The sequence below is a fragment of the Narcine bancroftii genome, chromosome 5 (assembly GCF_036971445.1).
Source record: "Narcine bancroftii isolate sNarBan1 chromosome 5, sNarBan1.hap1, whole genome shotgun sequence".
Lineage (NCBI taxonomy): Eukaryota > Metazoa > Chordata > Chondrichthyes > Torpediniformes > Narcinidae > Narcine > Narcine bancroftii.
In genome coordinates, this window is record NC_091473.1 from 72,010,968 (window position 1) to 72,037,979 (window position 27,012).

Sequence of the window (27,012 nt, forward strand, 5' to 3'; positions counted from 1 at the left end):
TCTCTCCAGAACCAACAACTTGTCAACAGCACCTAGCTAATGGAAATAGCACAAGTTGCAATTTTCTCTCACAGTCATAAACCATCCTGACTCCCAGAACCATGTTGCATTTCCTTTGTAAGTTACTGAGTTAAATTATTGAATCTGCCAACCCAGTGATAATTTGAAGGTGTCTTTACTGGGCAGACAGTAAAGGTTCAGGAAGATGCCTCTCTTCCTCATGGGCAGGAGGGCCAGGCAACGAATGTTGGCCTTGCTGGCAGCTCCCAAGCCCTCTGAACAAATGAACATTAAAAAAAATCACCGGAGTTACAGTTGATTCTCCGAAGTTGAGAATTCACAACTACAATTGATGTCTTTGTAGGGTTTCTATTTTTTTCTCCATGTTGAAAGATAGAAATAGTTTGGCACCACGCCACTATTGCTTAGTACAAATCTTGAGCCCGACATAAGCAGCATTGTAAAATGTTTCAGTCATCATTTTATTTCCTTAGCAAGTGGACCACTACCTCTCTCTATAAGTGCTACCATCCCCATCCCCCTTTTGTACAATCTTACCCCCATCTCCTGCTTTCATCTACCCGGTCACTCACAGCTAATGTAATTTTTCCTCCAATCCTCTCCAAAGGAAAATTGCCAACATTATCCCTAAGGGGAAATTAAGCTCATGCAGACTAGAATAGAGCACTGGTTTAGAAATTGGCAGTTCCAATCAGTACAACCCAGTTAAAACAGTAATGTAGGCAAAATAACTACCAGTAAGAAATTTTGTTCACCTCATCTGGCAAATCCTGTCCCCAGTTATGTGCTTGACTCTAATCCTCCACTGTTCTGGGGCAATTAGGATAGACAATGAATATCAACATTTCTAAGTCACATAAACAATGACATTTTAAATGATCTTCCCTGTCATTCTTCCCTTTTTACAACAATACATATGACCTGCATATTAGCCCATAGTGAATTAAAATCAGTAGACTAAACCATTGGTATCACCAACTCTTCATTATACCTGGAAAAATACACTATACAGTGGCACAATATGTTTATAATCTGTGATACTTGCTGCCCGCAGCATTATCTTTTTTGTTATCTTCACAACATCATAATTTTTAATCATCGGAACTGGGTTTTTCCCATCTAGGTTATCTAAACTTCAATCTTGATATTTTCTGTGCAACCCACTATCCTCACTCCCATTTGCTTTGTTCCCTTTAGAATTTCTTTACAATTACTTTCCCCTAATTTTCCAGCTGAAAAGGTTGTTGCCTACGCACATCCTCTGTAAGCTGTGTTGATGACTCACAGACCTTGCAGCTCAATGAAGAACAGGAATCCATGCATTTAGGGAACAGAGTCTCTGCAGTAAAAATTGAAGCTGTGTAGTGTTCACACTATGGAGCGATTAACGAGACTGGCACTCGACAGGTTCATTTGAAAACTCGCTGCTTTATTGTTTGCTCACTGAACGTTTTAAAGGCACTCCCTGCTCCCGCCACTGGGAACCAGACATTACATTGCTGACTGGCATCTATTCATACTTCGCGCATGCAGCCCCTTGATTACTAATGGGAATTCAGCAAGGAGCCTGCTGTACTCATTGCTGGACAATGCGACTGAGTCCAGGTGTAGTGCAGGTAGTCTGGCTTCCCCGAGAGGGAATGCTTGAAAGGTTTTAGCGTGGAACAGCCTCTGACTCTTCAGGTTGACCAGTAAACCATAGGCCCTAAGGAAGTCTGCCCCCAGGAGTGCTTTGTCCTCCATGGCCAACGTGGTCACATTTAAATGTGTTGGCGTCGAGTTGTAGTTGGACCTTGCATTTGCTGTAGGTCCGTATGGAGCTGTTGTTTGCGGCTCTCAAGGTGGGCCCATGCTGTCTGATCCTTGTCTCTAGTGCAGGGGGTGGGATGACGCTGATTTCTGCCCCCGTGTCCATGAAGAAATGGCGCCTAGGGTTTTTGTCCCACACAAGAAGCAGGCTGTCTGGGTGGCCAGCCGCCAAAGCCATCAGTGGCGGCTGGCCCTGGTGTTTCCCTGAAATGCGTGGGATGGTCAGCAGTGGCGGCCTTTTGTATCCCATCTCTGATGGTAGAAGCACCATGGATCATCTGTGTCCTCCGTCTTCCATCAGAGTTGCTGGCATTCCTGTGTTCCACTGGGCTTAGCTGGCTGCGGGGTCCTTGTTCTGGGCAGCTGGCTGATGGCAGCTTCATTCTCCCTCCTGGTTTTACAGAGGTTGTCTGCTCTGGCTGCTACATTCTGCGGGTCACTGAAGTGCACCTGGATGATGTCAGGCAGTTACTTAAGGAATGCCTGTTTGAACATGAGATTGGGCTTGTGTCCCTCTGCCAGTGCTAGCATTTCATCCATTAAAGCTGATGGGGTCCTGTCACCCAGACCGTCTAGATGCATCAGCCGGGCTGCTCTTTCATGTCTGGAGAATCCGAAGGTGCTGAGCAGCAGCCTTCCTCTGGTGAGTCATGGATGAAGTCATCTATCTAGGAAGCGGTTTTGTGCTCCAAGCAGCTCACCACGTGGAATTACTTGGTGGAGTCCGAAGTTATTTCTCTGATCTGGAGCTGTGCCTCTGCTTCACTGAACCAAGTGTGGGGTCGCAGCATCCAGAAGGTAGGAGGTTTTAACGCAATGGCATTCACTGCTGCTGTATCCATGATGTTGGGTCCAAAATAACTTTTGGATCGTTGGGGTCAGCAATGTAGCGTTCACTCTACAGAGTGAATAATGAGACCGGCAGTCATTCCAAAACTCACTGTTTTATTGTTTGCTCACAGAGCGTTTTAAAGGCACTCCCTGCTCCCGCCACTGGGAACCAGACATTACATTGCTGACTGGCAGCTATTCATACTTCACATGTGTGGGCCCTTTCCTTGAGGGGAAGAGAAGATGACCAGTGCCATCTTGGTGTAAGCTGCTCCAACCATGTGCGTGTTACAATCGGAGCCAGTTCGCCTGAACACCAAAGATGTTGGTCACCACAATTGCATTTATTTTTGCTTTATTCCATTTGCCAAGCTCAAAATTCAATGTGAAATTTAAACTGTCAATGAAGGCTGTTATGTCACTTGCATTACTTGGGAGGCTTCTTAAATAACTTAGAAATGCAAGATTAAAATAACAGAAGAGACTTTACTTACTGATGTCTTCCTCCATCTCTGGAAACTGTTCACACACTCGCATATACATATACATACACCCCCACAGTGGTGCACTACAGTTACTACAGTGAGAAGGGTGTATTCTTACATGGTTACAAAATAGTTCATATTATCCTAACTATATAATATCCCTCCTTCTCAAGATAAAGAAATAAGTACAGGTACTTTTAAATAGTCCTTATCAATATTGCACTGGTGACAGTATGTTCTTTCATCATCTTGTGGGTTTGGCTGTGACCATTGGGCTCTATGTGGGTGGTACATATGTAGGTGATGCAGCTTGTTGTGCTTTACCTGACAACTGTTATGATGATGTTTCGGTATTAGTGGTTGTGGTCCCTTCACTTGATACCTTACTTGATATTGGTGTTGCAGGCTTTGCTGGTATTAAAGCTTTCTGCTTCATCACATCCTGTGTCGGCCCGATGTGAATTCTGTTCCTCCTCAGCTGATTTCCGGAGTCTGTCTCGACAATGTATGATCTTGGTGTCTCAGCTTCTCTGATGACCTTGTCCATGTTTTCAACATCGGCTCTTGAATATGCACATGGTGGCCTCTGAAGAGTTCTGGCAATGTTTGTGCATGTTTGTTATAATGCTGGCATCCTTCTTCTTGTACAACTAATTTCTTCTGGTTTCCTCTTGGTCTTCTGGAGGGTGTATTTTGCTTGGCAGAGTTGTTTTATATCTCCTGCCATTTAGCAGTTCTGCCGGGGACTTCATGGCAGCCCTTAAAGGTGTTGCTCGTAATGATAGAAGAGCTAGGTATGGGTCTTCATTTGTTTTGTGACACTTATCTAGTGTGTGTTTCACAGTTTACTTGCCTTTCAATGAACCCATGCCCTTTGGTATAGTATGGAGATGATGTAGTGATAACAAATCCATAGTCTGCAGCCAGCTTTCTGAATTCTTGTGACATGAACTGTGTTCTATTGTCTCATATTGTTTGGGTATTCCTTGTTCTGCAAGGTGCGCTCTCATTCCTGAGGTGATAGTTGACGCTCTCAGGTCTTTCATTCTTTTGACGCATTCAATATTCTTCTTGATTCTTGGTCTGGAAGATACTTCTGTGGAAATCATTTCCTCTTTTTGTTGTGTGTTTCTGTTGATCCTTTTGGATATCTTCTTTATCTGGATCTCATAATTGACAGAGATCAATTGTAACTCCTGGCAGCTATCCAGACCTAGAATTGCTGGTCTGCCTGCGTCTACCACATAGAACATACAGAGGATGTTCTTTCCCTTATGGCAGCCATTGATCTTATCTCTCCCTTGCTGCTTGATCATGGATCCACCATAGGCTGTTAATGTGACATTTGCTGTTCCCAATGCACTGTCTTTTGGATACCCTTTTATTCTGTTCTCTGGGTGTGGTGATATGTAATTACAGCACTAGGTCACCAGGGGTCATCTCGGTGACTTTGTATATAAAGCAGTCCAGAGTTACAGTCTAGCCTTCCAGGTTTGTCTTGCAGAGAGACAAATTAGTTTTTTAAGCTGTCTTATACTCGCACTGCTGGTGTGGTTATTGTCAGTACACTGGGAACATATGGTTGTAGAGTCTGAGTGGAAGGACACTGCTTTGTGATCCAGTATCCAGCTTCACCTTTAGGTTATATATCGTAGGCTTGTTCTGGCTTGTCCTCTGTATTTGGATCCTTGTGTGCAACTCACTTCCTTCTTTCATCTCACCCGACATCTCATGAAGGTGTATGGATTCTATATCCAGTATCTGGTTGTTGGAGTCCTCATTGTTATTTCCCTTTATGTGGTGGATCTTTATCTTGTCTTTTCTCTTCACTGGTATTACTCTTTTCTTCATACCAGACTTGCACATTTTCGCCCATTGGTTTATTTTATCATAGGCTCTACATTCAGAACCGTAAGCAAGGCTTTGTTTCAGTCATCGAAGAGGTGTTGTCTTCCGCACTTTCTGCAGGTGTTGGGGTTTGTACTTTTCTGATTGTGTTCTTTATAGCATTAACCCTTCCTTCCCCTTGCTGTGGGTGGATCTGAATAGATAGGGAATTCATTTGCATCCTCGTGGCTTCGAAGGCCCTGGCTGTGTCTATAGCTTCAGCCAGCTTCAAACTATCCTTCCCTATAAGACTCTTTTGCACTTCGGGATGGGCACTCCCCCATATTAGTTGATCAACCTAATCTTTTCTCTATATCCTTAAATCTACATTTTACAGCAACAATTTTTAATCTATTGAAGAAGTTATCAACAGTTTCATCAGTCTCTTGCATTAAGCCTTGAAATTCATAGCATTTAATTCTATGATCAGACTTGAGTTCAAATTGAGAAACAAACTTTGCAAATATCTGCTTTGGATCATTTTTCTCCACCTCTGTAAGCTCCCAGCTATTAAATAAGTCAAGGCCTCGCTCCCCTGTCCAGGGAAGTATATAATTGACCTTCTCTGCTGTTGCATTTTTAAAATAGATTTTAAGTTTCTGCTGAAACTTTTTAAATGATTCAATAATGTCTTCAACCTCCCAGTCCATCACTGGGTGAACTGCTGTTGCTCCAGCCATTTTTTTTCAGCAATGTTTTTTCTCTTCTTCCCCTTCATATTTCAGTGACTTACAATCAATTGTATGACTTTATTTTTGTTCTCTTATACTGCTGCCACCATGTTATGTCTCTGTGTTACTTGCGAGACTTGTTAGATAACTTAGAGATGCAAGATTCAAATAACAGAAGAGACTTTACTTATTGATGTCTTTCTCCACCTCAGGAAACTGTTTTTTTTTAAATTTTTTATTTTTCACACCATAAATCACAATAGCCATGATATACACTTTTTCTTTTTCACACATTTACAGTGACTTTTTCTCCCCCCCCACTTCCTCCCAAGCCACCCCCCCACCTCACCCCCCCTCCTCCATTTTAGGTATACAATCTAGGTTGCATTAATTCAGTCAGACAATGTTGTCATTCAACAAAAATACACCAGAAATTCTACTGAGTCCATTCTTTTCTTTTCTTCTCCTTCCATCAACTTAGGTAATGTTTGTTCCCGGTAGGTTTTCGCTATTGTATTTAATGTAAGGCTCCCATACTTGTTCGAATATTTCAATATTATTTCTTAAACTATATGTTATTTTTTCTAATGGAATACATTTATTCATTTCTATATACCATTGTTGTATTTTCAAATTATCTTCCAATTTCCAGGTTGACATAATACATTTTTTTGCTACGGCTAGGGCTATCTTAACAAATCTTTTTTGTGCATCTTCCAAGTCAATTCCAAATTCTTTATTTTTTATGTTACTTAGGAGAAAGATCTCTGGATTCTTTGGTATATTGTTTTCTGTTATTTTATTTAATATCTGATTGAGATCATCCCAAATTTTTTCTACTCTCTCACATGTCCAGATTGCATGAATTGTTGTTCCCCTTTCTTTTTTACATCGAAAACATCTATCAGATACTGTTGGGTCCCATTTATTTAACTTTTGCGGTGTAATGTATAGTCTGTGTAACCAATTATATTGTATCATACGCAGCCTCGTATTTATTGTATTTCTCATCGTTCCAGAACATAATTTCTCCCATGTTTCCTTTTTTATCTTTATATTTAAATCTTGTTCCCACTTTTGTTTAGTTTTACCATTTGTTCACCTCAGGAAACTGTTCACATACTCGCATATACATATACATACACCCCACAGTGGTGCACTACAGTTACAGTGAGAAGGGTGTATTCTTATATGTTTACAAAATAGTTTACATTATCCTGACTATATAACAAAGGCAAAAGTGCTGAACATCACTAGAAGGTCCCCTAACATTTTGTTGAATTCTCAAATCAAATACTCCAAGAAATGTGTGTCTGATCCTTCATGGAAAATATCACTGATAAGATTCTGTCACGCAGCTAGATGGAGATGAAGATGCCCTGGTTTGCTCAATGTCTTGTAGCATGGGGCTGTGACAGATTATATTATATTTTATATTATATATAGATATGTCTTTTAAAGAGATAGATTGTGGGGGTTTAGTGTAGGTCACTTCACAAACAAACATGAACACTTCACAAAAGAGACCTCATTTAAAAAGTAAGAGCTTTGCTCAATCTGGACACTCAGACACCAGTGATTTTGCAAAAACAATGAAACTGCTTTGCTAAAGAATTTCAAAAGCAGGTGCAAATGGAAGAATCTGGGTTCAAAACGCTGATAAGATCTTTCAAAGATTGGGTCTGGAGCCTTGGGGGTCATGTGGTTTTGCAAGCAGAGAGAGAGAAAAAGACGAAACAGGCTTTCTCTAAGAGAGAGAGGGAGAACTCAGTTCTGCAGTGACTTTTGGAAGCTGGCAGCTTGTTGAAACCCTACTTTGAAGATGGGTTGTGAGCTCTGAGTTCAGCATGGTGAAAACCCTTGTGGTCCTTATGTGATGGAATATTTGGAGAGGTTTTTGGAAGATAAATTAGCAAAATTAGAGTAGGTTACATACATTCACAATTTAAAACAGATCTTATTTGAAATACTGAAGAATTCATATTCACTGACTTTTCAGAAACCATGGAGAATGCTATGCACATTTCACAAGTAGGTGCTAATTGAAATGATGTCATGAAATGAATAGGCTATTGTCTTGGAAAAGTCAGGTTTTCTGTGTTGGACTTTTTTGCAAGGCTTTTGACCTCTCTTCAAAGTGCTCACTCAGAGGTCATTGAGAGGTTTGTTTACCTAAAACAATAGATGGACTAGAAGACTGACTCCTATTGTTTGCTGGAGAAGGAGGGGATTTTGCAAGTGAGAGAGAGAAGGACATGTGGCTGGCAGTTGGAATCTCAGAGAGAGGGAGAGACTGAACAGTGTCAGCCAGGAGTAGCTTGTTGGAACTGAAACAGAAACTCCAGAGTGGCAGATGGCTGGAAGTGCTATCTGGATGATGTTTCTCTCGGAATAAGTGGAACAGAAAGGAAATCTGTGATAGCCTGAAAAAAAGAGGTTATCATCTGGAGAACCCTGATGGGGAAAGTTTCATCAGCAACATATTGAGGTGACTAATGGTGGTACATCAATTATGGAAATCCTGGAACAACACATCTCTTTCTGAAAACCTACAAGAACTTTCCTGAGTAGTAAACATTCACCTTTCGAGCACCAAAGCCTGGTGAACTTTATACATGTTAAATTCTGTGCACAGTATAAGAATGGCCTGCAACCAGTGAACTTGGAAGAATGAGAAGTGAAATTGAACTGTGAACCAAAGAACTTTTCTTAAATTTACACAAACATTACATACACGTGCGCTTAGAATTAGAAGGGGGTTAAATTGGGTAGTTAAGTTAATAGTGATGTTAAAGATTGATTCTGTTTTCATGTTTAAAGATAATTAAAAACAATTTTTGTTTAAGTAACTATTTTTTATGGTGAATATCTATTACTGCTGGGTCTTGGGGTCCTATGGGCTCATAACACTTACAAGAGGAAATGGCTGGCTAGAGTGTTTCTCCTGAAATAAAGGAAACAAGAGGAACTCTGTTTTGACCTGAAAGAAGTGGTTATCACTTGGAAAACCCATGATGGGGCACGTTTCTTTGGCAAGACACTGAAGTGACTGATGGAAGTAAATCAGTTTGTGTGTGTCCAACGAGCAACAGATCTCTCTCTGAAACCAACAAGAACCTTAAGCACCAGAGTCTGGTGAAGATTCATAAATGTTAAGTTCTGTGTACAGTTTAAGAATTGCCTGATACCGGTGAACTTGGAGAAGTGAGAAGTGAGATTGGACTGTGAATCAAAGAACTTTCCTGAACATATACACATTTCATACACATTCACTTAGAATTAGAAGGGGGTTAAGTTAAATTATGTTAAGTTAACAGTAATAAGTTAAAGTTTGATCATTTTTTTAATGTTTCAAGAAAATTTAAAACAACTTTTGTTTAAGAAACCATTTGTCTTAATGAACTTCTGGGTTTTGGGGTCTTCTGGACTCATAGCAGGGGCTTGAAAAAACAGCCAATATTTCAATCATAGCTTCCTGAGGCCATGTGGAAAGAATGGATCTCAGATGCGAATGAGACTGGATCCAACTCTTGCACAACCTTCACAATGGTGGAATGGGTTAATGAATTAAGGGAGGAGGTGGAGTTGAATGATTACTGCTGCTTAAGGGATTGTCTCAGGAGAGGAGGAATAGAGAAGGGTGTGAGTCTAAAAAGTTTTTATTGTCTATATAGCTTAATGTACAGGTGGATTCGGTCTGTTATGTTTTATAATTAAGCAATGCTTACGCATATACAATGAACAGAAGGGTTGACCTCACTGTATTTATTGGTGTCAGTTCACAAAGATACAAGGCAGTTACTAAAAACATAATGCTAGCAGATTCCCAGAAAAGTTTGGTTGACCAGTAACCTTCTTTGCTGTATGTTCTGTGATTCTGCTAAGATATTTCCATGAGTGTGTGAGTCATGAACAAGGGAATATAGCAGTGAAATAAGGGGATGATCATTAAAAACTAAAGCATGGCAATGAGAAGTGAATCTCTAGAACTCTCTACTCATAAGGGTGGTGGGGACCAGGTCATTAGATATATTTAAATATATAAATATTAGGAAGATCGAGGAATTGATAGTTGTGAGGAAATGGAACATGAGAAGTTGAAGCCAGTGTAGATTAGCCACAATCATACTAAATGGTAGCAGGCCTGAAGGTCTACTCCCACTTCTGTTTTTTTGTAACCCAATCAGAAACTAAAGTTTTTCCTAAATCTTGACAGCACCGTCATGGAGAATGGTCAAAATCTAGTGGAGTTGTCAGTTCTATGCACTGATGAACCTCCAATCCCACCCCTAGTGCTGTGGTCATTGGTCTTTCACTTGTCTTCTTCCTGTTAGAGCCGGGAAATTCTCTTTGGTTTTCCAGTGCATTAGAGGTGTCATTTCTTTTTCAATTACATGTCAGTGCATTTCCAATACTGCAATCAAGCAAGGAAGTCCAAGGCTTCTGGTTCATTTGTGGTTAGACATTTTCTGAGTGACTGTTACACAGAAAAGGGGAACTTCAAGGACATTGAGAGCTTGACAGGCACACTGGGGCAATCTGTAGAGGTTTGATCTTGTTGACTGATAGGGGAAGGACATAAGTGCCTGTTGACTTCCTGGCTGCTGATTTGCTTTAGTCTTGCACCACACAAATACCCCATGTGTAAGCAATCTTTGGTTTTTGGGTTCAACTAACTCAGTTCACCAAATGTATATCATCATCTAATCTTTCTTTCACAGGAAACATACAATAATAAATTACTGACTTCAATCAAGATGCATGAAAAAGATTCGGGTCAGGGTTCAGCTTCTGCCTTAGCAGTATATACCTGAAAATCAAATGCTCCAGGATTTAAATTAAAAAACCCAATTAGGAACATCAGAGGTAAAGAAGGATGGGAGAAGCCCTGAATTCACCTATGACATCTATTGATAGCCCAACAGGAGCTGACTCATCTTCAGGAACATCTGTGCAGAATTACAGACAATCCTAGCAGGGATGGAAGCCTTGGGGTCATAGTTGGCGAAATTTGAGAAGAGATGAAAGAATTAACTGACCCAATCAAGGACATGGGTCTTTTAATGGAATAAATGAGAGAGACTTGGAAAAGCACAGTGAGAAATTGGAAGAACTACATGACCAAGCAAAACAGTGGGCCATACATAAACAAAATGCTCCTTGATAACATTTAATCATATAGAGAACTTTAGCAGACAAAACAATATACTCATAATTGGTTTAGAAGAAGGTGTTGAAGGAAAAGATGCAATTAAGTTCTTTGAATCCTCAATTCCCGAGGTACTTCAGGCCGAGTCATTCAGCAGACAAGTATTGATTGAGAGAGCCCATCGAATATTTGGACCTAGAAGAAATGAAAATGCGCATCCTCAACTGGTCCTGGTGAGGCTGTTGAGCATCAGGGATAGGGAAGCAATATTAAGAGCAGCATTTGAGTACCCTAAAAAGAATAATGCCTCGCTGAAGTGGAATGGTTGAGAGGTCATGTTCTTTCAAGATTTCAAGATTATACACAAAAGAAAAGAATTCGACAAGGTCAAATAGCAACACCAGGCGAAGATTTTCAGGTACTTCATGGTTTATCCAGCAATCCTCTGGGTAGAGGTGTCAGAAGGCAACCGGTGGTTTTTCAAGGCAAAGTGAGAAGCAGAAGAATTTTCTCATGGACTTTAAGAAGAAAAATGACTCTGGAAGGAAGATGTAAGAAGATTGTATTTTTGCGGACTAAGAAAAGATTTTTTAAATGTCATCTGATATTTATTAAATAATGTTAATATTTCTTATTGGTATTTCATGGGGAGACCAAGGGAATGTTAAATGTTGAGTAAGATAATTGCAGGGTGTAGACTCTAGTCTAAGGGGTGGGGTAATGGCACCAGGAGAGGTTTGTTTTAAAGGTGGCACTTTAAGGAGGAGTTCTTCTTCCTTTCCATCCTTGAAGGATATATGGGCTTTGTCTATGAACTTCCTGGGTTCCTTGTTTACATCACTGTCAGAGCAGGGGCTTTGCACTTTTTCTTAAAAAAGTGTTTATTTATTGTGACTGTGTTTCTGTGCAATTTTGTCTGTAACTCAATATAGATAAGACATTAAACTTTATACATTTTAATGTTAATGGTTTAAATGGAAAAATCAAGCAAAAAGTTAAAAGCAGATGTGATCTTTTTACAGGAAACACATCTTACTAAGGTGGAACATGACAAGTTAAAGAGAGGGTTGGTGGGCAGGTTTTCATTGTCTTTGCAAAGGCACCCAGACCCTGGTCGTCTGGCTTGAGCAAAGCTCTGGCATTTTAAATGAGATGTGTTTTGTAAGTATCTGCTTGTGAAGTGACCTCTACTAAACCCCCCACAATCTATCTCTTTTAAAAACATAGTTATATATAATATAAAATATAATATAACCCATACCAATGCATAACAGAATTTTAAACATATGGTTACAAAATGGTACATGTTGTATAGCAGATTGTTAAAAAGATGAGGTTCTGTTGTCATTTGAACAAATGAGAACAGGCCTATGGTGTATCTAATGGAACCTTTCTATGTTTTCTCCAACTGAAAGCTTTCTTGAGGAAAAAATGGGGACAGGCATTGACTCATCTGGGAATTACTGTAATGGAACAAACACTTTAGAGTTAGGGCTTTTTTTGGTATGTGTATCTTTTTGCTTTATGTAAAATTTAATATCTCTCTCTCTCTCTCCTATTTCCTTCTCTATATAGCTCTCTCTCTTTCTCCTTCTTTCTCTCTCTCTCTCTCTCTGTTATGTATAATTTTGTTGAAATCTTATAATTGTTGATTTTATTTTTATGAAAAATAAAATAAAATATTCAAAAAAGATTGAAAGTTATTCAGTTCAATCCAAGAGAAAGTCAGAGACAGAGAAAGAGAGAGGAAAAGAGACAGAGAGAAAGATAAATTGAAAAAAGCAGTGTGTGTGTGTGTGTGTGTGTGTGTGTGTGTGTGTGTGTGTGTGTGTGTGTGTGTGTGTGTGTGTGTGTGTGTGTGTGTGAGAGAGAGAGAGAGAGAGAGAGAGAGAGTACTACAGACCAGGTAGCCTGACATCAGCAGCAGAACTACCCTATTCCAGAAATTACTATTGTCCTATCCATGCTTGCCCCACCTTCAAAATGATTTCTCTCCTTCCACATCTAACAAAGTCTTCAACTGAAATGTTAACCGTGTTTTCATTTCCACAGAAGTTCCCTAATCTGCTGGGTATTTATGACATTGTTTTTATTATTTCAGAATTCCAACATCTGCAATTTAGTGATTTAAATTATGATGGGAATTTCTTTGAAAAATCTGTTAAAATTTAAGTGGTGAGAGAATGGAAGGTAATGGAGTTCAGACTAGTGTATAAATCACTGAAAGCTAATGAGCAGGTATAAATATTTGCAAGAGTGCTTCAGCACAAGAGTGGAAATTTAATACTGCATGTATATAGGGCCACATCTGAAATATTGTGTATGGTCTGAAATAGGTTAGAATATACCTTCAACCAAGAAAATTCACAGGTTCACCACATTGTGCTGTGAGGAGGAATTAAACAGATTGGCTTGGACTCTTGAGAATTTAGAAAAGTGAGGTGATCTCATTGAAACATTTAAAATCCTTACAAGATTTGACAGAGTGGATGAAATGATTAACTTTCTCTTGGCCAAGGTATCTAGAATTAGGCTTTACTGTCCCAGAATAAAAGTGGTCCAATCAGAACATGGACGAGAAGAAATTTCTTTATTTGGGATAGTGAAATACTTCACTCAAGTGAGTTGTAGAGGCTTAGTTGCTGGACTTACTGAAGCTGGGTGTCAATAAATATTCAGATATTAAGGTAATATGCGATTAATGAAAGAAAGAGTGCTAATGTAAAATTATTTGATTGGATAGTGGGATAGACTTCAGGGCTTAAATAGCCTGCTCCTTCTCCTGTTTCATATATGCCTAATTTTAACAATAGCTCCACTATTATTCCTCACTTCAGTTTCCCTCCATAAGAATCTGACCTACTCACTGTTTCAAGACTTTTCATTTTTGCTTCAGACATCATCCTAAGCATTTTTCCCTGATTTTAAAATATTTTGAACTGAGCAGAGACTATTGCAGGCAGTTTTAAAATTAGCAGGGTTATTTTCTGGTGATCATTTGACATGGATTTGAGACAGGTTCTCATCCCACCATTGGTCAGATATTATCTTTTTTTTACAACCAAATGCACATTGGGACCTATAGCAAATGATCAGTTACTCAATTTGGTATCTCTTCCCTTTTCCTGTTGTCAAACAACATCCTCAGTGTTATAAGGGTAGGCGTTCTCACTGATGCATGTAGGAATTGCCAGGTGCCAGAAATAATTACATATGAATGTGGTCAAGCCAAATGCACAAAGCGAAACTGTGCGGTAGCACATCCTGCCAGTGTCCGATAGCTCAGTAGTTAGAGCATTGGTCTTGTAATCCAGGGGCTGTGAGTTTGTTCTTTGCTGGGGCTTCATTTCTGTGAGGGGCACCTGACAAAGTGGCAACTGACAAAGTGTCTTTCGTACAGTAGACAAAGTTAAAGAATTCCAGGTATGTTATATTCTAAATGTTCTTCTTCTTTGGCTTGGCTTCACGGACGAAGATTTATGGAGGGGGTAAAAAGTCCACGTCAGCTGCAGGCTCGTTTGTGGCTGACAAGTCCGATGCGGGACAGGCAGACACGGTTGCAGCGGTTGCAGGGGAAAATTGGTTGGTTGGGGTTGGGTGTTGGGTTTTTCCTCCTTTGCCTTTTGTCAGTGAGGTGGGCTCTGCGGTCTTCTTCAAAGGAGGTTGCTGCCAGCCAAACTGTGAGGCGCCAAGATGCACGGTTTGAGGCGTTATCAGCCCACTGGCGGTGGTCAATGTGGCAGGCACCAAGAGATTTCTTTAGGCAGTCCTTGTACCTTTTCTTTGGTGCACCTCTGTCACGGTGGCCAGTGGAGAGCTCGCCATATAACACGATCTTGGGAAGGCGAAGGTCCTCCATTCTGGAGACGTGACCCATCCAGCGCAGCTGGATCTTCAGCAGCGTGGACTCGATGCTGTCGACCTCTGCCATCTCGAGTACTTCGACGTTAGGGATGAAAGCGCTCCAATGGATGTTGAGGATGGAGCGGAGACAACGCTGGTGGAAGCGTTCTAGGAGCCGTAGGTGGTGCCGGTAGAGGACCCATGATTCGGAGCCGAACAGGAGTGTGGGTATGACAACGGCTCTGTATACGCTTATCTTTGTGAGGTTTTTCAGTTGGTTGTTTTTCCAGACTCTTTTGTGTAGTCTTCCAAAGGCGCTATTTGCCTTGGCGAGTCTGTTGTCTATCTCATTGTCGATCCTTGCATCTGATGAAATGGTGCAGCCGAGATAGGTAAACTGGTTGACCGTTTTGAGTTTTGTGTGCCCGATGGAGATGTGGGGGGGCTGGTAGTCATGGTGGGGAGCTGGCTGATGGAGGACCTCAGTTTTCTTCAGGCTGACTTCCAGGCCAAACATTTTGGCAGTTTCCGCAAAGCAGGACGTCAAGCGCTGAAGAGCTGGCTATAGTATTACATGAAATAATGGAACCTTTACCTTAAATAGCAATCTTCATTGGATACACAAAATCATGCATACTGTGTAAATTTTTCAGAATAAAAAAACAGTGGGAATAGTGGGAAATTTCAATCTCAATGAAACAGATTCAGACTGACTTCATGCCCTCTGAACATCTTTCCTCCATGACCTCAAACTTCACCCAGCCTGCAAACTCCAAATTCCCGAGATCCAGATCTGCCCTTGATTTATGCATTGTTTCAAGATATTATTAAACTCATTGAGTTGAACAGAAGATGCTTCAGCCCATTAGGTCCATGCCAAATAGCGTATCATCTGACTTATCCTATTACCCTTCATAATGCCCATAGCCTTCTGGACCTCCTTTTTAATAATGAGGTTAACATAGTGGTTATTACAGCACCAGAAATCTGAATACATTCTCTTTGTGTCTACATGGGTTTCCTTGAGGTCCTCCAGTTTCTTCCCATCCTCCAAAGATGTATGGAGTTTATTGATGTATTTGGACAGGATGGGCTCGAGGGCTGTTCCTCTAAAAAAAAGTCAAATTATACAATGTACTTATGCTGCAACCGAACAGGTATTTCTTGAAAAGAAAAACTACAAAGGTATACAGTAAAATAAAAGTATATAACAAATACATAAGATAGGTGGTCAATAAATATTCACAGTTACCATAGTATGAGAGAAAAAAGTATACATAGAACAATAAAACATTACAGCACAGAAACAGGCCCCTTTGGCCCTTCTAGTCTGTGCAGAACCTTTTTATGCCTGGTCCCAATGACCTGCACCCAGTCCATAACTCTCCATACCTCTCTCATCCATGAACCTGTCCAAATTCTTAAATGTTAAAATTGAGCTCACATTCACCACTTCAGCTGGCAGCTCATTCCACACTCCCACCACTCTCTGTGTGAGGACATTTCCCCCAAAACCTTTCCCCTTTCACTGTTGACACATGTCCTCTGGTTTGTATCTCACCTATCCTCAGTGGAAAATGCTTATCTACATTTAATCTATCTATCCCCCTCACAATTTTAAATATCTCTATCAAATCTCCCTGATTCTTCTACATACCAGGGCATAAAGTCCTAACCTTTCCTGGTAACTCAGTTCCTGAAATGTGGGCAACATCCCAGTAATTCTTCTCTGCACTCTTTCAAGCTATTGATATCCTTTCTGTAGTTAGGGGCCAAAACTGAACACAATACTTCAAATTTGGCCTCACCGATATCTTATACAATTTTACCATAACATCCAACCTCTTATTCTCAATACTTTGATTTATGAAGGCCAATATGCCAAAAGCCTATCCACCTGTGATGCCACTTTCATAGAATTATGTATCTATATTCCTAGATCCCTCTGTTCTACTGCACTCCTCAGTGCCCTACTGTTTACTATGATTTTTCCTTCCAAAATGCAACACCTCACACTTGTCTGCATTAAATTTCATCTGCCATTTTTCAGCCCACTTTTCCAGCTGGTCTAGATCCATCTGCAAGCTTTGAAAATCTTCTTCGAGGTCCACAACACCTCCAATCTTTGTGTCATCTGCAGATTTGCTGATCCATTTTACCACAATATCATCCAGATCATTGATACAGATTACAAACAAACAATTGTCCCAGCATCGATCCCTGAGGCACATCACTAGGGCCAGGCCTCCAGTTTGAGAAACAATAATCCACCACTACTCTCTGGCTTCTCCCAACCAGACATTGTCAAATCCTGTTCACTACTTCACCAGGAATACCTAGTGTCTGAATCTTCCTGACTAACCTCCTGTGTAGAATCTTGTCAAAGGGCTTACTGAAGTCCATGTTGACAACATCCTGTTGTGAGTGAGAAAACAGATTTGATGGGTCTCGTAAGCAAGGACTCTAAATACAGTTTGGTAGTAAATGATTTTATTTGCAAAAGACAAGCATGGGAAAATTATAATGGGAATAACACACAAATGCTCAGTTTATAGCGAGCGTGGGAAAATCACACTGGGGATAAAATACACACAATTACACAATGAACTGGGTACATACAACAATCAAGGAAAAACAATACAATGCTTGCCACCCCTTGACTCAGTGCAGACATGTCTCTATGCTAATCTTTACACTAACTTATATGCTGCCAACCCTATAACAGTCCACATCTTACCAATGATTTTTCCAACACCATTCCACACAAGTGGTATCCTTTATAGTGCTTTATACTGCTGGAGGGCTGGGGAGTCCAGCCCAGGTAATTTTCAAGGCGAATAGCTTGGTGCCAACAAGGCTAAGTTGATTACAACAACCAATGGCCCAAGGCCAATACAGGAGGGCTGGAGAGTCCAGCCACATAATTTACAGGGGTCGATTACAAAGGCCAATGGCCCAAGACCAACAGCAAGGTGTGCACTAAATAGGCAGGGCAGGGCAAAACCTTGATTGGCAGGTGGTGTGTCTATTGACCAGGTAGTGTCAGGGCTGTCATGTGACAGCCACAACTCTTCACAATACACCTTTACAGCCTGTCCTTTATCAATTTTGCTTGTTACTTTCTCAAAAAGATTGGTTAAACTCGACCTACCATGCACAAAGCCATATTGACTATCCCTAATCAGTTTCTGGCTATCCAAATAATTGTATATCCAATCTCTTAGAACACTTTCCAATAATTTACCTACTACTGATGTTAGACTCATCGACCTATAATTTCCAGGGTTACTTTTGGAACCTTTTTTAAACAGTGGAACAATGTGAGTTATTCTCCAATCCTCTGAAACCAGACCTGAAATTCTACACTAGCCTCCCTCAAGTTATTTAATCGATACAGGTACCATGATCTCACTGCTTGTTTTCTTTACTTCCCTAGACTGTGAATCCTTTTCCTATGTGAAAACTGATGAAAAAAAACTTTTAAGATCTCCCCCATCCTTTCAATAGTGGTGACAGTCCTTTGTGGGGTTGGAACAGTCCACGCTTTGTGTAACAAGGGAAGTTCAAGAGCCTATTAGCCATTGGAAGGAAATTGTTCTTGAACCTTGGGGTATTGTGTGCAGTTCTGGTCACCCTGTCATAAAAGAGGTGTTTATAAAATCATGAGGGCAGGAATAAAGTGAACACTCACAATCTCTTCCCCAGGGTAGACAATTCAAGATGAGAGGGCAATAAATTGACATGGAAAAGATATGGGAGGGACATGAGAGGCATTTTTTTTCACTCAGAGGGTAGTCAGTTTCTGGAATGAAGTGCCAAAGCCAACTGTAGAAGTGGCACAACAAAGACATTTAGACAGATTTATGGGTAGGAAGGGCTTAGAAGGATGTGGAGGCAAATGGTATTAGCCCAGAATGCCAATTTAATTGGCATGGACGAGTTGGGTCCAAGGGCCTGTGTCTTCTGAGTAACTGTGGTTCTATGTTCCAGAGTTTCTGGTACATGGTCTCTCAACTTCATTTCAGAGCGGGGTGATTAAAATCGGATAGGATAGTGTGTTATGCAGGGAGTCGGGGGCACTGGTATCACAGACACCGTCTCTGTCCAGGAGTCTCCATTGTTATATTGGCAGCATCTTCCTACCTCACGTCAAATTCAGGGTACCCTGCACTCATACCTATAATAAGCAAAGCTAAATTATGTAAGGACGACGTGAATTACAAGTAAGCAGAACACAACTGGAAATGCCACCGTTTCATAGATCTGCTGTACGAGACCGCTGTCTGAATTACTTCGTGACATTTCGAACCACAATAGGAACTCGAACGCAACGTCTGCTTCCAGTCTCGTTGATCTCCTCCACCTGGGGACTGCGAAATTATACCCACCAACACTTGAAGAGTGGCACAAGCCAGGGACCAAACTTTGCACTGCGCCTCTCGCTCAGGAGGGGCTGCGCGTCCGGCTTTCACCAGGGAATGGACTGCTTTATTGATGCAGATCAGTATCAAACAGCAGTTCGCGTTTCATCAGGTGTATGTTTAACTGCTTGCGTCCAAACCTCAGAATCTAAATAGATTGCGGTTTGCTGGAAACAGCAAGTTACAAGCCGTTGAGTGTCACTTCGCTGAGACCGCAAAAACGTGTCATTGTAGGGGTGGGAGGGTCCAAACAGCAATGAGCAGCCAATTCGATGTCATGATTTCAGCTGGAGATCGGCTTTTTAACCGGTTCCAAGCAGAGCCGGTGAAACATTCTCAAGTCTGTGTAGCAGGCAGGTAGTTCGCCGGACGACAGCCTCGGAGAACCATGCAAACGGTGCTCTATCTGTTCCCGCAGTTAAACCTGTTGGCCCCAAGGGAAGAACCTTACAGGGCGCTCAAACCCCAGAATCAAGAGGGGAAAATGGAAAATAAGAGCAGGTAATGCCCAAAAGGATTTTAATAGTTTTGAATGTTGTGTGCTCTGAGAGATTTCTGATTCGGACATTGATTTTTTTCCTTTTTTCAGTGCAGTTTTTGGAGAGAAGGAAAAGCAGCGACAATGTAGAGAAATGTTACTTGTTACCTAATGAACCACACACCAGAGCATAATTTTCACTGCAGATTTTTTTTGGGGGGTGGGAAATAGCTTCACAGCCATTATTCTCCATGATTTCCATTTTTGGACACTTCGAAGTGTTTAACCCAGGTAACAAAGGCTATGACTATTAATCTTATCCATCCCACTCAGAATGGTATAAATTTCTATAAAATCACCTGTCTGACTCTGATAATCCAGGGAATAAAGACTCATCTTATCCACCTCACCCTGGAACTCAAGCTCTCTAGTTCTGGCAATATCCTAATGTTATCAGACTGACAGTTAACTTTGAACTGATCTGTGGATTTGGGTGACTTGAGTGATTGAATACTTGTAGTACTCTGTTGATATTACAATGAAGATTCCAAAACAAGAGACTTCAAATATTAATACATTAGATTAGTAATATGGAAGAATCTGTTGCCTGAATGTGGAGTAGCTGAAGTAAACATAATGGATTAAAAGAATGCTGAATATGCAAAGGAGAGCAAAGACTGGAAGGGTCTGCTGATGGGTTGAAGGAGGCTTATGTGGACCATAATCACTGGAAAGAATCTGGAGATCAGAAGGCCCTGATTGTAAGCTATACTGTGCAGAGATCTTGTACCAGATCAGCGGAGAGTGGAATGTATGATGGAAATGGGGAAAGTGGGTAGGCAGAGAGAAAAATAGTAAAATAAGTGTTCAGCTGGGTGCAAGTAATGCTGGTCTTTTATTTTGCCATCTGCCAAATATTCCTACTAGTTGACTTCTGAGCTAAAGTAGATGGGATAAAACCTGTGGAAACCCCTCTTCCCCCCCCCCCCCGCAAAAAAAACTGAAGGTGTCGGAAATCTAAAGTAAATTCCAAACATGCCTTAAATGCTCCGCAGGTCAGGTTTTACCTGTGGGAAGAGAATCACAGCCTGGAATTGCAACCAATCTGTCAGTTTCCTTCAGGGTGGATTAAAATGGCCCTTCCATTCCTTTGTTTCTTCCATGAAATTACATGTGGTCTTCAATATCACAGTTGTAAATGATAAACTTCCAATGTATTGTTAACTTGCAAATGCCTTAATTGGGACAAGGGGCCAAATTGTGGGGACAAGGTTAAGAGTGCATGCATTTTGCAATAATGTCCATTTGCTGTATTATTTTCGCACTGTTACCTGACTATACTTTCTGCATGTTTCAGGCATAAAGACAAATGGCATCGATTAAGCCTTCTACAAAAGGCAGACTCACGGGAAATCTTGGTGCCATTGCTAAGCAAATCTGAAAAAACCAAGTGAGTTTTGCTAGAGTGCTAGGTGTACAAACGGTTGATCTCTGCCACTGTTGATTGAATCTTAAAATAATTAATATTGGTATAAATTCATTGGCTGACATGTTGTTTAATGATCAACTTTGTGAGAAGTTGGATCATTTTTTTTTAAAAAGCTGATGGTTTCAAGGCCTCTCAAACTCTTCCTGTCACAGTACATCTACAAAGGACTTGTTAAAAATTCCTATCTGTTCATTTTGATCAGGGGTGCAGAAAGTGTGTAGTAAATAAAAACAGAAAATAGTGAGGGGGGGGGGGTAGAAATCAAGCCAGGTAGCAGATGTGGAAGGAGAAATAGTTAAAGGTCACAGACCTGAAGCATTAAATGTCTTTTTTTCCCCTCAGATGCTGCCTGATCTGCAAAGTTTTTGTTTCCAGCATTTTATCTTTTTATTGTTTCCAGCTTCTGCAGTTTAAAAAAAAATCATTTTGTGAATTTATACTTTGCTTCTCAAAATGAAAATTGTTAAGTAATAAATTCAAACCTTGAATACTGGCGCTTAAAATGTATACCTCTATTCCCAATCACTTTAGGAAAGCAGAATGCTTCAAAATAAAACTGATTTGGGGGGAGAGGGGGAGATCTGAGCTTTACATGCTTTATTCCAAATTTAGGTATCTGGTTTGATCCCATCTGCTGACCAGAGTTTTTTTTAGTAAAAACATAACATGTTGGAGAAGCTCAGCAGGTCCTTTATGTAGCAAAGGTCTTTTTTTTTGATCTGTGGTTCAGTGTGGTAGCTTTGCAGGTAGATGCTGTAAACAACAGCGATATCATTAATCTGCTTCAGCAAACAAGTCTTGTAGTGGTTTCAGATGCTGTCTTGCAAGGTAATAATAGCAGAGGAGTCAATGGATTACAGAGCTCTTTCTGCAGCATGCAACCTTAAAGGGACTTTTCCATTCACACCCACAAATTTGCTGAAGTTGAAAGCCGCAAACAACTTTTTTTGTGCCTGCAAAAAAAACGTCAATTGGTGTTTTCTTTGTTGTTTAACTTCTGATGAACCTGATTAAATTGAAATTAACTTTTATTTTTCAGTACACTTCTTGATGAGCCTTCAAAATGGGGAGAATGTTTGGACAAACTTTTAGCACATAAAAGTAAGTACATCACTGAGTAAAGCATCAAAATATAATGGTTCATCAAACTAATGTCTGACTAATTTGATCATAGGAATTCAAACTCTGGCCTTGTGCCAGTTTGCATCCACCCTCATTGTCCACCCTCATTGTCCACCCTCATTGTCCACCCTCATTGTCCACCCTCATTGTCCACCCTCATTGTCCACCCTCATTGTCCACCCTCATTGTCCACCCTCATTGTCCACCCTCATTGTCCACCCTCATTGTCCACCCTCATTGTCCACCCTCATTGTCCACCCTCATTGTCCACCCTCATTGTCCACCCTCATTGTCCACCCTGTTCAAAAAAGAACATGCCCACCTCATTTTGTAAGTAGTCACAAAGGTGAATTAGAGATTCATTACCAACTGTTAGTTTCAACCAAAATTAGGATTGATTAGACTGTTGTTTGAGGAAACATCAGGAAGCCTCCATGGAAGGCAATTAAAAATGGTCACGATCTGAAACGTTGACTGTCTGTTGTCTTCCATGGAGGCTGCCTGATCCACTTGAGTTCCTCCAGCATTTTGTGCATTGCTCCAATTTTCTAGCTGCTGCAGTTTCTCTTGTTTACCTCCATTAGGTCAGTCAGGTTTGTGTTTACCAGAATGAAGGTGAATCCACATTCAAGGGGTGTGGACTTAACAGCTGAGCCAGTATTTGATTTCCCATTCCTCATTAACCCTTAAGAAGGTGAGCTGTATTCTTGAACCACTGCTGTCATTGAGGTGCACGTGCATCACAATGCTGATGGAGAGAGAGAGAGAGTTACAGGACTTTGAATTAGTGGTCCTGGCCTCAGGTTAAAGGGAAAGATGTTTAGGACTGAGATACAAAGAAGTGGAATTATCAAAGGAAATCTTGCACTATATTAAAGGGAAGTACATTTCTGGACATAAGAGATATAAGGAAGTCCATATAGTTATGACATTGAGATGATTGGCTTCTTCCTCCATTTCAGAAGGCAAACTGCTGCATCACTGTTCTGGTAACGTGGGTTTACCCCTGACATCCAGTGCTGTCTGAAAGTTGTACTTTTTCGCCGTGGCTACCTGGGATTCCTGTGTATGCTCTGGTTTCCTCCCACATTACCAAAAATGTACAGTTTGGTAGGTTAATTGGATATGGTATATTGCCTCAAGTGTAGATGTGTGGTAGAAGAAATCAGGACTAAGTTGATGGGCATATGGGAGAGAAGGTGTCACAGCAAATGGAATATGCATTTGCCATGGGATTTCTGACAGTTGTTAGCTCTAGGGTGAACAACCTTCACCCATATTGTAAGGATACAAACCAGTGGTTTTCAACTGCCCCCCAAACTCACATTCCACCTTCAGTAATGCCTATGTCATAAGTGATGTGTGATTAGTAAGGGATTGCCGAAGGTGGTAGATGAGTTGTGAGAAAAAGGGTTGAAAACAACTGTTTTAATTGTACCTAATTGACTCGCTATGTGCACTGTTTCCTAACTCCAAAGGAAATGGGCCAATGACAATTTTTCTCAAGCAAAATATTTCAGTAACAATTGGGTCTAGAGCAATGATTCTTAAACCTCCCTTCCCACTCACATATCACCTTAAGAAATCCCTTGCCAATCACAGAGCACTTGTTGTATAGGGATGGCTGAAGGTGGAATGTGAGTTTAGGAGAGCAGTTTGAAAACCACTGATATAGAACAATCACAATGTGGGCTCAAAAACTTCTTACCACTCCCACCTTCCATCATTTTGATGAAGGTTCCAACCCAAAACAACCCACAAAAGTTGTTCAACCTGCTGAGTTCTTCCAGAAGCTTCTTGTTCCAGATTCCAGCATCTGCACATTGTGAGACACCTATTTTCTATATTGGTTTCCAGTATATCAGTGACCTACAGTTTGTACATGTGTTTTAGGTCCATTCCAAAATAGCAGGTGATGTAAACATTCACCTCAAATTTTGAGGCACAAAACTTGGCTGAATGCAATAAACAAAAGTGCTGGAGAAACTCAGCAGGTCATTCAGCATCCACAGGAAGTTCAGGATAACCAATGCTTTTGGTCTGACCTGCTGAGTTTCATCAGCACTTGTGTGCATTGCACTCAACCCCAGTATCTGCAGATTTATATTTTTATTATTAAATCAACTTGGATGAATATCTTGTTTATAACATTGCTTTTTAAACTAGCTAATATTGTTAATCAAGCAGAATTAATAATTACAGTACATTTCTATTTTGTCTTGCAGCTGGCTTGGCTCTCTTTCAAGCTTTCTTGCAATCAGAACACAGTGAGGAGAACATTGAATTTTGGTTAGCCTGTGAAAACTACAGGAAAACTAAATCATTTGCAAAGCTGTCTTCCAAAGCAAAGAAAATCTATTCTAATTTCATCAGCACAGATGCTCCAAAAGAGGTAAGGTACACTTTTATAAAATCAGAAGTTTGGAAAGATATTTTCATCACTTGGAATTCGCAGCTGAAAAGGCAGAAAAATCTGATTTTAAATCGTGAATTTCAAAAGCTAATTAGTTTGTAGTGGTGGTGGGGGGCTGGGGGTGGGGGGCTTGTCAGCGCTATGGGGAAAGATGAAGGCAATGGAACTATAAATATCCATATTAGGAACAGGAGAAAGACTTGTCCCCTCTAGTCCTTGTTGACATTCAATGAGATCACAACTGATCTGATTGGCACCTTTACTCCACATGAATCTGATAGGTCTCAAAGCTGATTCAGACCTTCTTATAGGATTTGACAAAGAAATATTTGGGTAAATATGAAATAAATGAAAGAATGAAATGGGGCAATGGTCTGGGTGCAGGCCCATGGGATTAGGCAGAATACTAGTTTGGTATGAACTAGATGGGCTGAACAGCCTGATTCTGTGTTCTGTAATTTTTATATTATGTTTGAAGATGTGTTGGATTTCCTTCATAGTACAAGATTTTCCAGTGCAATAAAATGCACTGGTAGCAGGGAACAATAGAGTCTTGAAGCTTGGGAGCTTCAGTGCACTGTTGGAGGAGGCCTTTCCAGATAGAGCCCTCTCAGAGTGAGTTTCAGACTGTTGTTCTATCACCTCAAAACACCAGGCAATTAGAAATTTCAAACAATGCATGCAGAAATCTACTCCCCTAAACCCATTCTATACATATTGTTTGCAACTACTGCAATGACCTGGTGTTTTGGGGTGATGGGGCAAAGGACTGTGAAAGTGCTCCAAGAAAGACTAGTTATCCAGAACCCTGGACCAGAGGTGTAAGTTGAAAATTCAGTGCGGCAACTATGTTTGACTAAAGTGGTTATCAGCAATGTACCAGTTTGTTGTTGCAATCCCATTTGAATTGCTAATATTCCTCAGGGAAGATAACCTGCCCAATGTGGCTTGAACCACAGCAACATTGACCCTTTGACTCTGCCATTTCAGTGAATGATCAATCACTCTGGTGCAGATGAGAATGGACAGCTTCTGTGGGGTGCAGGTGGTTGGGGGAGGAGGGACTTTTGCTGGTAAAAGTCAAACATTTTTTATACTTGGAGCAATATACAAGGGGCACTTGCAACAGAAGGTGGTGCAACTGGTTTTCTAAGAATAATACATGATTATAGGTGTGAGTCTCCTGAAATTTAGATTGGATTAATTGTAGACTGGTCAGCATAGTTTCACAGCCTTTACTGTGCTTCTACGTTCTATGGTCTTGCTTTCAGAAAACTCATTGGTTTCATTATTTTAAACAAGGTCAACATTGATTTCCATACCAAGGAGTTGACGAAGAAAAACCTTGCACAGCCGTCTCTGTTCTGCTTTGACACAGCTCAGAAGAAGGTGCACAGTTTGATGGAGAGAGACTCTTACCCCAGATTCCTCAAATCCCAGCTCTACAAGGATTTGCTTCAGGAGGCAGAAGCTCAGAGCAATGGACACAGGCGGCGATCTCATTCCTTTACATCAGTGGCTGTCCTTCAAGCACAGGCAGAATTCACTGCCTGGTTTTAAATGGACAGATAAATCCTTTCCTTCTCAGAGGCGTAATCAGCATATCTGGTTACATAAAATGCCAGTTTTATTTTTACCCTGCAGCAACTTTTGTTGAATATTTTAATGAATGGCAATTTTATTTTTAAAAAAAGCACTGTTAATTTAATGAAGTTTAAGAGATGCTACTTATTTGTAAATTTATGCATAAATTATTCCGGTTTCAATGTTAATGTATTTAATGGTTGATTTTGAATGTGTTGGTGCTCTTTTTTTCAGAGCAATGTTGAATGATGGGCTACTAAATTTTTAAATAAATTGTAAATTATTTTTAATGTTTGGATTGGCTTCCTCTCACTTTTTAAACTGTCCCAAATTCTGAATGTTTTCTGCAGTACATTTAAAATGACCTGTTCTCCTGGAGCTAAATTTCAGGTTTAAGGATTGGATTAGAGTACCTAGTCACTGAGGGAAATATCACTTAAGGTATTCTGATGTTTATGAAGTAAAACTGTAATACAGTCTTTTTACAGCTTGCCTCTTGATCAAGCATGAATTTCCTTCCCATGACCCTGACCAGTCCAACCAATTTTCCGACTGATGATTGTGACAGTTGTGTACAATGTAGACAGAATACCACATTCTGGTTGTATTGGAACAAAATGATAAACCCAGTTTTTCATTCTGAAGGTTTTCTCTTTGCACAGGTTAAATAAAACATAAATCTGACTGGGTCAGAAGATAAAATATCTCCAAATACAATCTTTCAAACTTTCTCAATAGATTCTCAAGGGGTCTGCTGTCACAATTAATGGTCCAAGAACAGGAACAACTGTATCTTTCTCTCTGCACTT

General features: G+C 40.5%; 1 protein-coding gene across 1 annotated transcript; it reads left to right on the plus strand.

The window, feature by feature from the left end:
• The first annotated feature begins 19,437 nt into the window (after positions 1-19,437).
• On the plus strand, positions 19,438-26,452 carry LOC138762718 (regulator of G-protein signaling 21-like). Its single transcript, XM_069936302.1, has 5 exons — positions 19,438-19,618; positions 20,953-21,045; positions 22,124-22,185; positions 24,432-24,598; positions 25,922-26,452. Exons 1-5 carry the CDS (start codon positions 19,506-19,508, stop codon positions 26,177-26,179), a joined length of 693 nt encoding a protein of 230 aa, XP_069792403.1. The 5' UTR covers positions 19,438-19,505; the 3' UTR covers positions 26,180-26,452.
• Positions 26,453-27,012: the final 560 nt, after the last annotated feature.

What these genes read in the sequence shown, in the direction of transcription:
- LOC138762718 (XM_069936302.1), top strand. Translation starts at nt 19,506, where the DNA reads ATGCAAACGGTGCTCTATCTGTTCCCGCAGTTAAACCTGTTGGCCCCA. An exon ending in AAAATGGAAAATAAGAGCAG is followed by an intron (nt 19,619 to 20,952) that starts GTAATGCCCAAA and finishes TGCATGTTTCAG; the next exon opens with GCATAAAGACAAATGGCATC. An exon ending in AGCAAATCTGAAAAAACCAA is followed by an intron (nt 21,046 to 22,123) that starts GTGAGTTTTGCT and finishes TTTATTTTTCAG; the next exon opens with TACACTTCTTGATGAGCCTT.